At 42.8% G+C, this 17,651-nt stretch overlaps 1 protein-coding gene across 1 annotated transcript in view; it reads right to left on the reverse strand.

Moving 5' to 3' along the window:
• Positions 1-3,911: 3,911 nt before the first annotated feature.
• The window catches only part of LOC115462226, a 43,729-nt gene continuing 29,989 nt past the window's right edge, over positions 3,912-17,651 (reverse strand). Inside the window, exons 4-7 of the mRNA XM_030192235.1 lie at positions 15,078-15,153; positions 13,636-13,727; positions 12,208-12,280; positions 3,912-4,108 (exon numbers count right to left, since the gene is read on the reverse strand). Coding sequence (XP_030048095.1) covers positions 3,912-4,108; positions 12,208-12,280; positions 13,636-13,727; positions 15,078-15,153 — 438 coding nt within the window. The remainder of the gene's footprint in view (positions 4,109-12,207; positions 12,281-13,635; positions 13,728-15,077; positions 15,154-17,651) is intronic.

Consider the following 17,651-nt stretch of genomic DNA (forward strand, 5'->3'; position numbering starts at 1 on the left):
GTGGGAGGGGGCCAGAGCCCAAAGTAAGGGGGCACATTTTGGTCCGCCGTCCTGCCGCCCAGCCGCTCCCCACCCACCGCCACCACAAATACCTTGGCTGGTGGGGGTCTCCAAACCCCCCCCCCCCCCCACTAGCTGAAGCCTTCACTCAGCGCTAGTCTCCTGTGCCGCCGCATTGCCTGCCCTGCTCTCACTTCTCACGTCCGGCACTCTCATGTTAATGAAATTGAGTATGCGCGCATGCTCAGTTTCACTAAAAGAAGCGCACCGGACCATGAGGGGAAGAGAGAGCAGGGCAGGCAGTGTTGGAGACCAGCGCTGGACAAAGGCTTCAGCTGGCGGGAGTTGGGGACCCCCACCAGTCAAACCAGGGGCCCAAAGCAAATTTGGGGGGGCCCATGCCCCCGTAGTCCCACATAGCTATACCACTGGGCGTGTGGGCAGGCTCCCACCCTGAGGGAATGTTGCACTCTCTAATCTCTGTTCTACTTGAAGAGGTCCTAGTAACCTGAGGGAGCGGTGGCAGTGTGCTGATTTGCCTGGACTCTGTTACCCAACAATGCAGCTCATATCCTCAACATTACCTTTCCCCTTTCCTTTATAACTGATTGATTACTGTAATTTGCTCAAAGATCTCACTGTCAAGGCTCATGTACATGATGGAAAATTTGTATTGTATAAAGCTTTTTGCATTATAAGGCTGTACAGGGTCATTTTGACACTAACCGGTATATTCATTTGCATCTTATGTTACATTGCCAATTTCTAGTGTAACCAGTTTGGAAGTGTAATATACTCTAATTAAAAAATGGTTGAATAAACCTGTTTCTTTTACTCTTCCTTCTTCAGTCATGTTAACTTTTCAAAATTATTATCCACAGCTGATTTCACCTCCTTGTATCCACAGCTGGTAAGTGTAGATATAAGGAGGTGAAATCACACTGAGATGAAGAGCTCTGTGCTGTTATGTCTCTGGTTGTGGTTGTTGGTTTGGGAAAGCAAAGGCACTTAATCTGTAGCTGCTGTTCTCTGACAGCAGGCCACTTATTCTCACATGTGGGTGACATTGTCCGATAGAGCCCTGGTGCGGACACTAGTACTAGAGAAAGTTCTAGCAACATCCCACTGTGCATGTGCTGGTGCCTTCCTGCCCTAAGCTGTGGGGGGGGGGGGGGGGGGGGGGGGGGGGGGGGGGGGGGGGGGGTTGACATTGCTTTCTATCACATGACCCCATCAAAGATGGCGACTAGTAGTGGAAACAGGAAGTGATATGCATACAGTAGTGGCCACTGTCTTGAAAAAGGGGCATGACTGTGACATCACTTTCTGTGACCACTAAAGGGGTGGGATTTGGGGCAGGGATATGGAAAAAGAGGTGAGGTTTGGGGTGGGGCTGTGCAAATAAATGGGTGTGGCTATGCAAAAAAGGATCAAGATGCCAAAATGATGTCATCGAAAGGGGAGTGGGCATGGCTTGGGTTGTGACATCATCAAAGGGGGTAGCAGTGGGTGTGGCTTGAGTGTCCTGATTGGCTGAAACCCTGGAATTGGGCGTGTCACCTTTCAAAATCATTTAATTTTGACAAATGCAGGTAAGGTACAGTACTACAGTACCTTGTAAACCTTGTACATTTTAAACATTATTTTTGTCTAAAAAGAAATCCAATTCAAAGTGCATTAAAGGAGGAGTTAGTTTCACTAATCTACATAACATACTCTCACACAATTAACCATGTGCCACTGCATATTGACTTCTTTGTTAAATGCCCAGATTCCTGACATTTGAAAATCTATAATCATAGGGTGCAGTAAAGAGAATTTCTCCCAGGGCTGGTCCAGTTTACAGCTCTTCCATGTAATGGGCCCTACATGGAATCTGCTAGTAGCACAATTTCAGAAGCCAGTTACCCGGATTCAAAAGTTGTTGCTTTTTGACTGAACATTATCCAGCCGTTTCCCAGCTACATGTGGTGATCAAAAATGCACATAATTTTAGCTGAGGAAAAGGTCAGGTCAAGCAAGGAAACGTGCATAATCTTTCAACTAAATTAACCCATAACCCATTACATTTAAACCTATGCAGCATTATTTTCAAAGGAAAAAGCAACTTCAAAAAAAGCAGGTATAAATCTCAGGGAGGGTTGTTTCCAAAGATACTATATAGCTACAGTATAGACTTAATATCAAAGTGGGCACTTTAAAATAACTACACCAAAAATGTCTGGTTTCATAACAATGGTAAAGTGCACATTGGGCAAAGGTGATGTTACAGGAAATAGTAGTTTAGCATTATTATTAGTCCGTAACCTGGAATTGTAATTGACCCAGAATAAAAAGTACTCAGCATAGTTGTTATCCTGGAACTCCAGTCTATTAATAAGGCAGTGCCTGAGGGTAAATGGCAGTAGGGGGCCCATTATCCCTTAACCATTAATAGACAGTAATATGTGTTGGACAGTTGGTTACAGGCCATGACCCTTCTTGCCTGGGAGTTCAGATCACTGTCGATCTGCCCATATCCAAGATCACCTAGGTCTCTCCTTTATCTGATACTTCATCTGACAAAGGCAATAGTGCAGTCTAAGGCCCAGATGCATTAAAGACATTGGTAATTCCCGTTCTACCGATTCCATAGCGAATCGGTAGGGAACGGGAATGCATCAACAATAGGGAATGCAAATGAGCTACTCGTTGTAGCTCACTTGCATTCTCTAGTTCTTCGGTACCTGAGTCGGAGAATCGGGACGTCCCTTTAGATTAGGCTCCTCTTCCTGGTCTCTTCAGCCAATCAAAGCGGGCTTAGCTGGCTGTTGTCAGCGAAACGCGCTCTGATTGGCTGAAGAGACCAGGAAGAGGAGCCTAATCTAAAGGGACGTCCCGATTCTCCGGCAACCAGGAAAACATAAAAGTTTTGCTGTGGAGGAGCGGCGAAGACAAAATAGAAGGGGGGAAAAAACACCAGCGTCGGCAGAGCTAAAAAAAAATGCTCAAAAAAAGACGTCTCTCAGAAGCGCAGGGAGAGTACGTCCTTAAAGGACGCCCCTCAAATGCGCTCCCTGCTTTTTTTTTTTTTTCTTTTTTACCTTTTTTGGGGGCCCTTTTCCTATCCGATTCCCTCACAGGAGCCCTAACAAGAGGTCAGACATCTCGTTAGGGTTCCTACGGTAAGAGAATCGGAAAAACGGTAGTGCATCTCATTATAATGGGCTGCAACGGTAGTGCAGCTCATTATAATAGCTTTTCAATCATTTGCATTCCGTTTTCGTTGCCTGCTACCGTGGCAGGGAAAATGCCCTTAGTGCATGCCCGGGATGAACTACTTGCGTTTTAAACTGGCTGGAACCAGTTTAAAACGCAAGTTGTGGGCTCGTTAGGTTTTGTGCATCTGGGCCTAAATGTTCATGCATCACATCACTACATGATCAGACTAGTACAAGATGTTAATACCTACAAAATAGCCCAGTTTTCTCTACCCATACTCTTAATCAGAGATCAGACTTTGCCATGACATTGTGCATGATCTCTGGCTAAGCCTGAAATAGTAATTGTGGACCTCAAAAATCAGGAAAGAGAACAAAATAGGAATCATGATATGAGAAACCTCCTTATTGCTCCTGAAGACTCAGCCAGCTTTTCCTTGAAAAGTTCTGCCACCAGGAGCCATTTCAAATGATGGTGCTGAAACCCTCGTCCACTAATGAAGGATTGTGTTACCCGGCACAAGAGCCATGGAACAATTGTCCAGCATCACCTACTGACTTTAAGAAGATACTAAAATGACTGGTAGGAAAGGAACCATGAGAGATCAAGACTTCTACAGTTTGTAGAACTTCACACACACACAAAAAAAAAACCCACGATCATTTTATGATGATTTTTCATCCCTAATTCTAACAGTGCAAGCACATACACTAACTACCCTGAGGTGCTGCCCTCATGCAGCAGTTGCTCCTAGTTTGCCAATGCTTCTCTGAGCGCCACAGAGGGTCAATTTCATACTCTGGAGGCTGGACAGGTGGCAGAGAGCGCAGAACAACCTGGTCGTCCCATTGTGGTCGGTAGATGCCTGAACAAAGCGTCTTCAGAAGCCTTTCAATTGCATCCGTTTCTGTCAGAGAAGAGGAAAAAAAAAGCATCCATTCAAAACCTTTCCTGAGAAATTAAAGAGAAGAAAATGGAGCCAAATTGAGGGATGCAAACAAACGACTTGCTCTTTTTGTGGGTCATTTTTTGGTAAGCAACACGCAGCCTTTTAAAAGGATATTAAATTGTAAGTTAAGCTAGGAACTGCTTTGGAATATGGGGATGCTTTTGGAGTTTTTCTGTTGATATATTCCCTGAGCAAGCTTTTTGGACTATGAATTTGGAGCTTGGGCTGAGGTCTTTTCTCCTCCTCCCCCCCCCCCCCCCAAAAAAAAAAAATTCAAGCCTTTCTTATTTCCAATGCATTACTCTTTTGCGTTTTTCTGAGTGTGTTTGTGGTAGTTTAGATAATTTAGTGCGTTCAGCCTTTTTGCATTTTTGAGTCATTTCACTTTACAATTCAACATACAAACTCTGGTGTCAAATCAGTGATAGCAACACCAACTCCCTCCACTACCAGTCACTGTGTGGTGTGGTGTGATGTAATGCAAATAGAAGCTTACCATACCAGCATCAAATAAAGGACTCAAACAGTAGCACGAACTCTACCTATTACTTTTGGGGAAATTTGGTGCAAAATGAATCAATAGAAATCAAACAAAATAAAACATCTGGACTACTGCAACTCACTATACACAGGCTGCAAATAACAAATACTGAGGAAACTTCAAACAGCCCAGAATACAGCAGCCAGACTCATCTTCGGAAAACCAAAATACGAAAGTGCTAAACCCTTACGTGAGAAACTACACTGGCTCCCACTCAAGGAACGTATCACCTTTAAAGTATGCACCTTAGTTCACAAAATCATTCCCGGCGAAGCCCCTGCATACATGTCTGACTTAATAGACCTCTGTTATAAAAAGTAGACCGATACACATATATAAAAACAAAGAAATAATTTATTCAAACCAAGATAAAAGCAGTACCCGATGAGGCAAAATAAAACGGGTACTGCTTTTATCTTGGTTTGAATAAATTATTTCTTTGTTTTTATATATGTGTATCGGTCTACTTTTTTATAACAGACTTTTATGTAGCAAGTAGACTGTTGCCTTTTGTGTTTTTCTTTTTGACTTAATAGACCTGCCACCCAGAAACGCTAAAAGATCATCCCGAACTTTCCTCAATCTCCACTTCCCTAAGTGCAAAGGCATAAAATACAAAGTACTGCAAGCATCAACCTTCTCCTATATGAGCACGCAATTCTGGAATACACTACCACGCAACCTGAAAACGATCTACGAATTAACCGACTTCCGTAAACAATTGAAGACTTATCTCTTTGAGAAAATTTATTGCAAAGATCAAAACACATGAAGTCCATACACACTAATAAAAATGCATCAATACACTCTCTTCTGAATTCTCTTACCCCGTATTTTCACCACACTTAAAACTCCACCCACAGATAAAAATGTTATACCCTATGCTCTCTTGCTATTGTTCTATCGCCCTATCTTTTCCCCATTGTAACATTCCATTGTTTCCATGCCTAAACGATGTCTTGACTTTGTCTTCCCATAACTCCTCACGATGTAACCCATAATCGTACTGTAACACATTGTATTTCCATCATTCACAATGTATTGTAAGCCACACTGAGCCCACAAATAGGTGGGAAAATGTGGGATACAAATGCAATAAAAATAAATAAACATGGAAAAGAAAATAAGATGATACCTTTTTTATTGGACATAACTTAATACGTTTCTTGATTAGCTTTCGAAGGTTGCCCTTCATCGTCAGATCGGAAATAAGCAAATGTGGTAGCAGATGGTATATATAAGTGAAAAATCCAAGCATTACTTTGACAGTCTGACAGAGTGGGAGGGTGGGGGTATGCATGGGGACATCAAAGCATTTCATTGATATTCTAACAGGATGGGTGTGGGTAGGTGAGAGGAGGGTGATAAACAGAGAAATACAACTTTATGGTTTATAATGAGCTAGAAAACACAGATCCTTATTAAGTCCTGTCTGTTGGGTGTCAAAATAATCTGACTTCAAAGGTCTTCCGTTCCTGGATTGTTTTAAAGTTACCTTTCAAGAAGAAGGGCAACTTTCGAAAGCTAATCAAGAAATGTATTAAGTTATGTCCAATAAAAAAAGGTATCATCTTATTTTCTTTTCCATGTTTTATTTTGTTTGATTTCTATAGATTCTACATGAAATGTTGCTATTCCACTAGCAACATTCCATGTAGAAGTCGGCCCTTGTAGATCACCAATTTGGTCGCGCAGGCTTCTGCTTCTGTGAGTCTGACGTCCTGCACGTACGTGTAGGACGTCAGACTCACAGAAACAGAAGCCTGCGCATCCTTCTACATGGAATGTTGCTAGTGGAATAGCAACATTCCATGTAGAATCTCCAATGGTAGCAACATTCCATGTAGAATCTTCAATAGTAGCAACAGAATCTCAATAGTAGCAACATTCCATGTAGAATCTCCAATGGTAGCAACATTCCATGTAGAATCTCCAATAGTAGCAACAGAATCTCAATAGTAGCAACATTCCATGTAGAATCTCCAATGGTATCTATTTTACTGTCATAGTAATGCTTGAATGTTTTCGCTTATATGCACTGTCAGCTAGCACATTTGCTTATTTCCGATCTGTTGAAGAAGGGCAACTTTCGAAAGCTAATCAAGAAATGTATTAAGTTATGTCCAATAAAAAAAGGTATCATCTTATTTTCTTTTCCGTGTTTTATTTTGTTTGATTTCTATTGATAACCTTTAAGAGTGGACTAACACGGCTACCACACCTCTCTACTTAAGATGTGCAAAATGAAAAATTCTGCACATACATTTTGGAAATCATTAAAATTCCACATCTTTATTTGTAATTTTTTTTGTGTGCAGAATTTCTCCAATTATAAGCCATAACTTACTCCCTCAGCTTCTTCTTTCACCAGTACTATCACTCTCCAGGTCCAACTTGCCCAGCTCTCTCTCTCACTCCAACTTAGTTTCAGATTCCACCTTCCCCACCCTGATTTAGTTTGAACCTTCTCTTCCCCCAGCTTTCTCTGCCCCCTAGTTCTTTACCTCTCTGTATTCTTTCTCGCCTTGCCTCCACATTACCAGGTTTTTCCTCCTGGATCATGTGGCAAAAGGAAGAAACAAGCCGCAGCGCATCAGACCATTTCCTCCTCTCTAATGGCCAGGGCCCAGCTGCTTGTTTCTTCCATATGCCACACAATCCGAAGGACAGAGTAAGCCCGGTGGGGGAGGGAAGATTTCTACGAGCAGTCTGTTGATGTGTACTGCAAGGGAAGGGGGATTAGAAACCTGACAATATTTCTGCTTTCTATTCCCTGTTCAAAATTCTGCAAGGCAAGTACAGAATTCCGTGCAAATTATGCATTGAACGGTGGTGCAACATTGCCTATGAATAGGCAGCCCTCACTGGGCTCTAAAATACCAAAATGCCAACTACAAGTAAAACAGAACAAGTGGGACTGCTACAGATCTCGACACAGAAGTTTACATGCAAACAAATATCACACCTCAGTCCAGAGGCGTAGCCAGACCCCCAATTTTGGGTGGGCCTGGGCCCAAGATGGGTGGGCAGAACTCCGCCCTGTCCCACAAGTGATTTGGTCTCTCCCTCTCTCACCTGCATGCCATACGGTCTCTCAAACATCCCCCCTCCCCCACATACCTTTTAAATAGCAGATTTTCACTGGCAGCGAGCAGCAACTAATACACACTGCTCATATTGGCCCCACAACCTTCCCTCTGATGCAACATATCGGTCGCTGCTTGCTGCAGGCAAAGATCTGCTATTTACAAGGTATGCAGGAGGGACAGTTCTTGGGAGTTTTTGGCTGGTGGAGCTTGGTGATCCCTGCCAGCCACATCATAGGTGTGCTGCTACTGCATGAGCCTGAGCCCAAAGTCCCCATACGCTGACCATTTTAGTAGCTGCCCTCTGGACCGACTCTATCCTGTTTATATCATTTTGAAGGTGCGGTCTCCAGAATTTTACACAATCTTCTAAATGAGGTCTCACCAGAGTCTTATACTGGAGTATCATCATCTCCTTTTTTCTACTGGTCATTCCTCTCACAATGCTCCCCCAAGCATCCTTCTAGCTTTCGCCATCACTTTTTCTACCTGTTTGGCCACCTTAAGATCATCACATATGATCACACCCAAGTCCTGCTCCTCTTTCATGTACAGAAGTTCTTTACCCCTAAACTGTACCATTTCCTTGGGTTTTTGCAGCCCAGATACATAGCCCTGCATTTTTTTAAGCATTAAATCTAAGCTGCCAAATTCCAGACCATTCCTCTAGCTTCCCTAAGTCCTTCCTCATGTTATCCACACCATCAGGGGTGTCTACCCTATTGCATATTTTGGTATCATCCACAAAGAAGCAAACCTTACCAGACAGCCCTTCAGCTCAGCATATACTGTAACACTGGAGAAACAAAAGCAAATGTATTTCCTTTTGTACTGAACACAATTAATAGACAACTGTAGCACACATTTTCCAAAGCTAACATATTCCAGTTAATAAATTAAAATTAAATCATTTTTTTCTACCTTTGTGTGTCTGGGCATTTTATTTTTCCATCACATTGGTCCCAGTTTCTCTTTTCTGCTTTCTTGTCTTCTGCTAATTCTGTTTCCAGCAGCCACTATCCATTTGTTATTTATCCTCTCTCCTCCTGTCTTCTTCCATTCCCTTACTACACCTGTCTCTGACATATTGATCTTTCTCTTAAAGCTCTCTCTGTTCTTTTCTTTCCTGCCTCTGTCCACTCAGATTACACCCTCTTACTATACTCCTTTTCATCTACTTATCAACTTTCTATCTCCTTCTCTCACTCCCTAGCTCTCACATTTCCTATCTCACTCATTTCTCATCCTCCTATTCCCTTTTATCTTTCATCTTCTCCTCATTACCACATTTCTAACCTCTGCACTCACTAACCTCCTGTTATTCATCTCCTTGACAACTCTCATATGGCCTCTCCCACATGGATCCATCATTCCTAGCATCTCCTCCCTTTCTTTCCACCACCCCTCGCCATACACTTGAAGCCTGATCTCTCCCTCTCTCCCACCTTCCCTCCCCTAAATCTGACATTTTCCTGCTTTTCCATGCCCTGCTCATGAGTCAAACATCGCTCCCTCCCTCCCTCCTTCTCTCTTCCTGAGTATGACATCTTCCTCCCTCTCTTCCACTCTCAAGTCCATCTCTCCTCTTCCCTCCCCTGAGTCCTTCTATCTTCCCCCTTCTGCTCTTCCTGAGTCCATCTCACCCCATCCTTTCTCCCCTCTCCCCCTTTTGCCCCTTCCCTGAGTCTGACATATCTCCCTCCCCCTTCTCCCCACATCCTCCTCATCCATGTCTCCCTCTTCTGCCCTCTCCCTCCCTCCCTCCCTCCCTTCCATCTGACATCTGACATCTCTCCCTTCTTTGTAGCCCTCCCCGAGTCCATCTCTTCCTTCACACTCTCTCTCTCCCCACTTCTTCCCCTCCCCCTCCACACACACACACAAACACACACAATGGCTGCAGTCTGGCATCTCCCCCTTTTTTGTTTTCCAAAAGTCGTCGTCAGCAGCAATTCCCATATGTTACCCTGCCGCCATCACCAGGTTCTTCTCTCTACTGTGGCCCATCTCTCTTACGTAACTTCCTGTTTACTCAGAGGTGGGCTATAGTAGAGAGAAGAGGCCAGTGCCGGTGGCAAGGCAACATATGGGAATCACTGTAGCCACTGACTTTTGGAAAGCAAAAAATGAGGAAGCGGGAGATGCCAGACCGCAGCCGGGATGGGGAGTGGCTCAGGAGGAAGTAGGGATGCAAGCAGTTAAACCAGCTGGCCGCAGAAGGCAGCAAGATGCCACTCCATGAAGAGTGCCACTTGAGGCCCCCATCTCATTTGGCCTAATGATAGGACCGCCCCTGGTTAGGAATACAGTGCAGTGAGAGAAGAGCACTCATGCCAGGCTAGAAACTATCACATTTTGGCAACTGAATGTCCCATTACATTTATTTTTATTTTTTATTGTTATATATTATGAAATGTGCACAGGACAAAAACGTTTGGTTCACTTACAGTACTTTTGGCTCCCTCCCCCCCCCCCCCCCAAATTTTCCGAACCTTTTTCAATTTGTTTCATATTTCTTTTAATAAAATTATTTTAATGCTCACTCATTGACTTAACCCACATTCATTTTTGGGTAAACATGTGTTCAATTGATTTAGCATACAGTAAATGTTTAAAGTATACAAATGAACTAAGGGACCCTTTAACTAAGCTACAATAAAATTTGCAGTTACCGCAGATTAATGCAAGATTTAATCATATAATAGCTGCAAATTTTATGCAGCACCTTTTGGGGGGGGGCATTCCCATTACTTTTGGGGGCTTTTCCACTACTTTTTATTGCAGGTTATTCATTAATGTTCCCATTAGTACATAGTACCTGCTGTGTGTTAACACAAGACTACTGAAGGGAAATCTTGCCTCACCAATCTATTACATTTCTTTGAACGGGTGAACAAACGTGGATAAAGGTGAGCTGGTTCATATTGTGTATCTGGATTTCCAGAAGGCGTTTGTCAAAGTACCTCATGAAAGACTCCAGAGGAAATTGGAGAGTCATGGGATAGGAGGTAGTGTTCTATTGTGGATTAAAAACTGGTTAAAAGATAGAAAACAGAGAGTAGGGTTAAATGGTCAGTATTCTCAATGGAGAAGGGTAGTTAGTAGGGTTCCCCAGGGGTCTGTGCTGGGACCACTGCTTTTTAACATGTTTATAAATGACCTAGAGATAGGAGGAACTAGTGAGGTAATTAAATTTGCTGATGACACAAAGTTATTCAAAGTTGTTAAATCGCGGCAGGATTGTGAAAAATTACAAGAGGACCTTACGAGACTGGGAGACTGGGCTTCTAAATGGCAAAGTGATGCATGTGGGAAACAGGAACCCGAATTATTGCTACGTCATGCAAGGTTCCACATTAGGAGTCACAGACCAAGAAAGGGATCTAGGTGTCGTCGTTGATGATACGTTGAAACCTTCTGCTCAGTGTGCTGCTGCAGCTAAGAAAGCAAATAGAATGTTAGGTATTATTAGGAAAGGAATGGAAAACAAAAATGAGGATGTTATAATGCCTTTGTATCGCACCATGGTGCGACCGCACCTCGAATATGGTGTTCAATTCTGGTTGCCGTATCTCAAAAAAGATATAGCGGAATTAGAAAAGGTGCAAAGAAGGATGCCGAAAATGATAAAGGGGATGGGACGACTTTCCTATGAGGAAAGGCTAAAGTGGCTAGGGCTCTTCAGCTTGGAGAAAAGGCGGCTGAGGGGAGATATGATAGAGGTCTATAAAATAATGAGTGGCGTTGAACGGGTAGATGTGAAGCGTCTGTTTATGCTTTCCAAAAATACTAGGGCCAGGGGGCATGTGATGAAGCTACAATATAATAAATTTAAACAAATCGGAGAAAATGTTTCTTCACTTAACATGTAATTAAACTCTGGAATTCGTTGCCAGAAAATGTGGTAAAGGCAGTTAGCTTAGCGGAGTTTAAAAAAGGTTTTGGCTGGCTTCCTAAAGAAAGAGTCCATAGACCATTATTAAACGGACTTGGGGAAAATCCACTATTTCTGGGATACGCAGTACAGAATGTTTTGTTCTTTTTTGGGATCTTGCCGGGTGTTTGTGACCTGGATTGGCCACTGTTGGGGACGGGATGCTGGGCTTGATGGACCTTTGGTCTTTCCCAGTATGGCAATACTTACGTACTTATGTACTACTTACTGCCTCCTAGTTAGCCAGTTAACACACAGTGGAAGTGGGCGTTACCTGAATAATGTTTCCATGCCCATTCCCTGCCTTTGCCATGCCCCGACAGAAAATTTTGTTAAAAAGAAGGTAATGTGAGGTCTAACATGCGGTAACAAACTACTGCAAAACCCTTTAATGCAGTCATATGGTATCCTGTTTCCCAGCAGTAAGTGCTTAATGCACTTTTGTAAAAAGGTCCCTTATTTGTGTGTCTAAATGCATAAAAATAATTCCATTTACCCGTTCTTCCAGCTTTCCTCAACCACTGATGTGTCGATGCAACAATGGTAGGATGGAAAGTCTCAGCCAATGCCTGATTAAATAAAATAAATCGATAGTGAGACATTGGGCTCCACATCAGAACGAATAGGCTAACTCAGTCCTGTTTTACTGTACTGAATGTATGAATTTGTCATTTCTGAATTTTCATAAGACTCAATTTGCCTATTCCTGAAACAGTCATGTTGATTGACTTTTTTGCTTTTTCAGTTCCAGATGCAAACCAATCTCGGTGCCTGTGCAAGAAGCCCCTTTCTAACAGGGCAATTAGGATCCAGGGGCAGACTGGCAGTGGTCTTGGAGAAAGAGGAAGTGATTCTGTAGCCAGAGCATACCCTCTAGGGAGAAGTTCTGAGAGAAGAGAACATTTCTCTGGGTGACATTATTTTGCTCTGTGCTTGGTAACTTAAAGATTGGATTTAAAAGAGGAATTCTAGTTTATTGATAAAGACAGAATATAAAAAAGAGAGAAGCAAACTTTATTAACTAGTCTCCATACCCTTTACCCCATAGTTTTAAAACTTGAATTTTCTGCCACAGCATTAACAGATAGACTCTAGAAGGCGCAGCAGGGCCTAGTTCAGTCTTAGAAAAAACATAAAAGATAAAAAAATAAAAGATAAAGCAAGCATTATTAACTAGTTTCCATCTTGTACAACCCTTTTCCCCATAGTTTTTAACTGAAACTTTCTCTAGAGGTAGAAACTTAACAGCATAGTAGTAAGGCTCAAATTTTGTCCTAAAAGAAAGTTATTTTCTTTTCTTTGCCTGCTGGAGAGATAGCACTGCTACTGACTTGAATTAGGAGTTAATTAAGGTGTAAGGAAGTAGACTAGTTGCAAAGGTTACTAAGGGCAATCTGATTACTGGCCTAGCTTCAAAGGGTTGGTTTGAAGCAGTCCCCTTAGAATCCAAACTATATAGAGAGGAAAGGTCCCACTTAACTTTCTTTCTGAGAAGTTCTGAGAAGGACATTTTGCTCTGTGCTTGATAAATTAAAGAGTGGGTTTAAAAGAGGTATTGTAGGTTATTGATAAAGAGAGAGAATAAAAAAAGAGAGAGAGAAACAAACTTTATCAACTAGTCTCCACCCCCTTTTCCCTATAGTTTTAAAACAATTTTTCTGCCACAGCATTAACAGACTCTAGAAGGCACAGCAAGGCTTAGTTCAGTCTTCATTTCCACCCACCCACCCCTAGCTCAACTCTTCATTATAGTCAATTATTCAAATTAGGACAACAAAAGGAGAGTTTTCATTAGGGTTTTAATTATATTTCTAAATGACCTAAACTACAAACGCTGCTGTGTTTCTGCCATGACACTTGGTACTATAATGCTCTATTGTAGACCAGTTCTGAAATTAATTTTAGAGGTATAGAATGTCCTTACCTGGTGGATGTAACTTTTCCTCCCATTCTCTTTCTTCTCCCTTGTTTCTTTCTCAGGCACACCAGCTATCATTGATTCAACAGCCTTTCTGTCTATACCGCAGTGAAACATCAAAAAAGCAAGTTAGCAGGATGGAGGGTGGAAGGAGGGGTCTAGGTGTGTGGTAGATGGAGGGGTGGGTGTATGAACAACCAGAGCCAACCAGGCCAGAAGACAGCTCAATCAGTTTATCAGGACAGTTAGGGCCAAACCAGAACTCGGCTTCTTGTCGGCAAAAAGACATCGAAACAGAAATACAGCTTCCAGCGAGCATGAGCAATAGAAATGCAAAGAACAGCAAGACAAAATCTTTGCCAGTGTCCAGAGGTTCTTACAGCATAACATCTACCGTATTCACAGAGATGTCAAGGGTGAACCATCCAAAAAGCATGAGATTTACCATGATATTTTTCACACACTGTATTTGGAAAATAATATCTAGAAAGATGTAAGTGTTGATTTGCTTTGGAAATAAAAGAAGCAGCAAAATGATACTGTAGACTGAGTGGAGACATTAAGTGCTCATAGGTTTCATAGCACATGTTCCTCTAACTGCAGGGAAAAGACAAATCAGTGGGAAGCAAACTACGCTGGGGGATCTGATTCTGAAATCTCTTCTAGACCTTTCTTAGTATACTGTGCATCTATGGCAACGCAGAAAAGAGACACAGGCAGAGTCAGACCTAGGAAGAGATATACCGACGGAGAAAGAACACGCTGACATACACACATGTACAGGTAGAGAGAGAAATACACACACACACACACACAAAGAAATGGAGGAAGAGAGTCAGGTAGACAGAGATGCAGAGAGAGAGAGAGAGAGACCAGGGCCAGCCCTGCCACTAGCCACACTAGGCGTCAGCTTAGGGGAGCAGCACTTGGGATGTTGCTCACTCGTATCCACTGCCACACCCCAACTCCTGCCTTTTCCCTTCCTTCTGCCACAGCTGCCACCCTCGCTCTTCCAGAGTCAAAGAAGCAATCGGGTTCAGCACCACTGTAGGGCCATGAAGCATATACCTGTGCTTAAGAACTGTTGTGTCTTGCCCCAACCCCTCCGAGAGGAAGTCCTGCATCAGAAGGGAGTGGGATGCAGCAGAACTTCAGCTCTAGAAGGGTGGTGAATGTTTTAGGAACAGTAGAGCAGGCCTAGTAGGTTGAAAGAAAGAGGGGGGGATGCTGGATACAAAAGGGAGTTCAATGATGTGCTAAACTGGGGGAAAGGGGAGATGTTGGACTGTGAGGAGAGGGGGGGAAAGGTGTGCCTATTGCTTGGAACCAGGCCTTGCTCCTGTGAAGTAGCAGAGATGCAGTCTCTCACCTGGATTAGATCAACACAGAATATCTATAAAACATTGGGTAATACTGCTCTCAGCCCTGTTACAAGGCATTATGCTCACCTTTTTCACTGGCAAGAGTCAACCAGGCCCGGGCAGCAAGGAAAGAGTTCATATCAGGAAGTACATTTTGCAATTCCTGTAAAAAAAAAAGTAACAGCAGATAATTGCTGTAATCTGGGCAGGTCATTTTTAGTTTAGGCCAGTGGTTCTGGAAGAGCATCAGCAAGTCAGGTTTTCAGGATATTCACAACGAATAAGCATAAGATAGATACACTGCTTCCATCGTAGACCAACATTAACAGCTTTTTGCAATTATAAAATCATAGACTATCCAATGAAATGTGTGGCCTGCTGCCTAGTGTTCAACACAACTACAAGGTTGACTGCCCTCCACCAACGAACTATTCCAAAGTGAGCATGAATAACCAAAACAGCAATAGCACATACACAAGACAATTTCACCACCTTAACTGAAATTGTATATAAAGAGGAAATTTTTCTAAAGCATATTTTCTAAGGCATATTTTAAATGTGAAAATGACATTACTTTACATTTCATAAAACCTCTTGTATACCGCACATACCTTTTACAGCTCAGATTGGTTAACAATAAGATGAACCAGACATTTCTGGGAATTTGCAAAATTAACAATAGTCAACAATCCATGAAAAGATAATACATGTGGTTGAAATAAATAAGTCTTATTTTCAAAATTTCCTATGATCCAAGATTCCCCTTATACCCACAGGAAAGGGAATTCCATATTTTTGTTGCTTGGTATCCTACTCCCAAAATATTCAGCCGGCAGCGAGCAGCGCTTTTGAAGTCCCTTTTACTACGCCACGTAAGTGCCCACATGCCCCCAATGCCTGCCAATTCTGAGTTACTGCCCAACTACCATGTGGCCCAGGCGGTAAGTTCATTTTTTATGCATGTCTGATACGCGCATCAGATAATATTTTTATTTTCTGCCGTGTGGGCGGTAATTGGCATTTGGACGCTCATTGACCATTACCACCCGGTTAATGTGTGAGACCCTATCGCTAAGTCAATGGCTGGTGGTAAGGTCTCAGACCCAAAATGGATGCACGCCAATATTCATTTCACCGCACATCCATTTCCGGCCGAAAAAAAGGCATTTTTTTACAGGTGCGCTGAAAAATGATCCTGTGCACAGCCAAAACACACACCTATATTACCGCAGGCCATTTTTCAGCGCACCTTAGTAAAAGGACCCCTTGCTACCCACCATTGGCATTAAACATGGATGTTCAATGCTGGGCTGTCTCTGGCAAACGGCATTGAATACCCAGTTTTGTTTTCAACTGCAGCAACTTAACCGGTTAAGCTAATATTCAACACTAATGCGTTAAGTGCTTAGCAGTTAAAGATAGGCCTGCTATTTATGTGGCCTATTTTAACTGCTAAATATAGCCGGTTTGATGCTTAATATCCATGCCTAATCAGCTAGCCACTAACCACGGATATTCAGCGGGAGATTACTGGTTATCCCCTGCTGAATATCCACAGTTAGGCGCTAAAATGCTTTTTAACGAACCAGGAGCCATTTCTGGACGGTTAAATAGTTTTGAATATTGAGCCTCTAACGTCTGCACCCAGATGGATCAATATCTAATACTTTTGGGTCTGGAAAACTGACTAATATTTGTTCTCTAGTTGTTCTCTGACCATGCAGTGTTAGAAATGCTATTAATTCAGTCAAATATAATGGAACTTGGCCATATAATATTAAGAAAATCATTACACACAATTTAAAAATTAGCCCCCCCCCTTTTCCAAAGCCTCGATAGCAGCTGCCAATGCAGTAATGTCGACATTGGCACGCGACAAACACTACCATGGCTTTGTAAAAGGGGGCCTTGGTATTATAAAATTGTGAGGTGAATGCACACAAGGATATGTGCTGACAAGTAGATGATGTGTAGTAACATAGTAGATGACGGCAGAAAAAGACCTGCACGGTCCATCCAGTCTGCCCAACAAGATAAACTCATATGTGCTACTTTTTGTGTATACCTTACCTTGATTTGTACCTGTCCTTTTCAGGGCACAGACCATGTAAGTCTGCCCAGCACTATACCTGCCTCCCAACCACCAGCCCCGTCTCCCATCACTGGCTCTGCCACCCAATCTCGGCTAAGCTTCTGAGGATCCATTCCCTTGGAACAGGATTCCTTTATGTTTATCCCATGCATGTTTGAATTCCGTTACCGTTTTCCTCCCCACCACCTCCCGTGGGAGAGCATTCCAAGCATCCACCACTCTCTCCGTGAAAAAATACTTCCTGACATTTTTCTTGAGTCTGCCCCCCTTCAATCTCATAACATGCCCTCTAGTTCTACTGCCTTCCCATCTCCGGAAAAGGTTCTTTTGCGGATTAATACCTTTCAGATATTTGAACGTCTGTGTCATATCACCCCTGTTTCTCCTTTCCTCCAGGGTATACATGTTCAGGTCAGCAAGTCTCTCCTCATACGTCTTGTAATGCAAATCCCATACCATTCTCGTAGCTTTTCTTTGCACCGCTTCAATTCTTTTTACATCCTTAGCAAGATACGGCCTCCAGAACTGAACACAATACTCCAGGTGGGGCCTCACCAACGACTTATACA

Source organism: Microcaecilia unicolor, chromosome 2 (assembly GCF_901765095.1).
Source record: "Microcaecilia unicolor chromosome 2, aMicUni1.1, whole genome shotgun sequence".
Classification (NCBI taxonomy): Eukaryota; Metazoa; Chordata; class Amphibia; order Gymnophiona; family Siphonopidae; genus Microcaecilia; species Microcaecilia unicolor.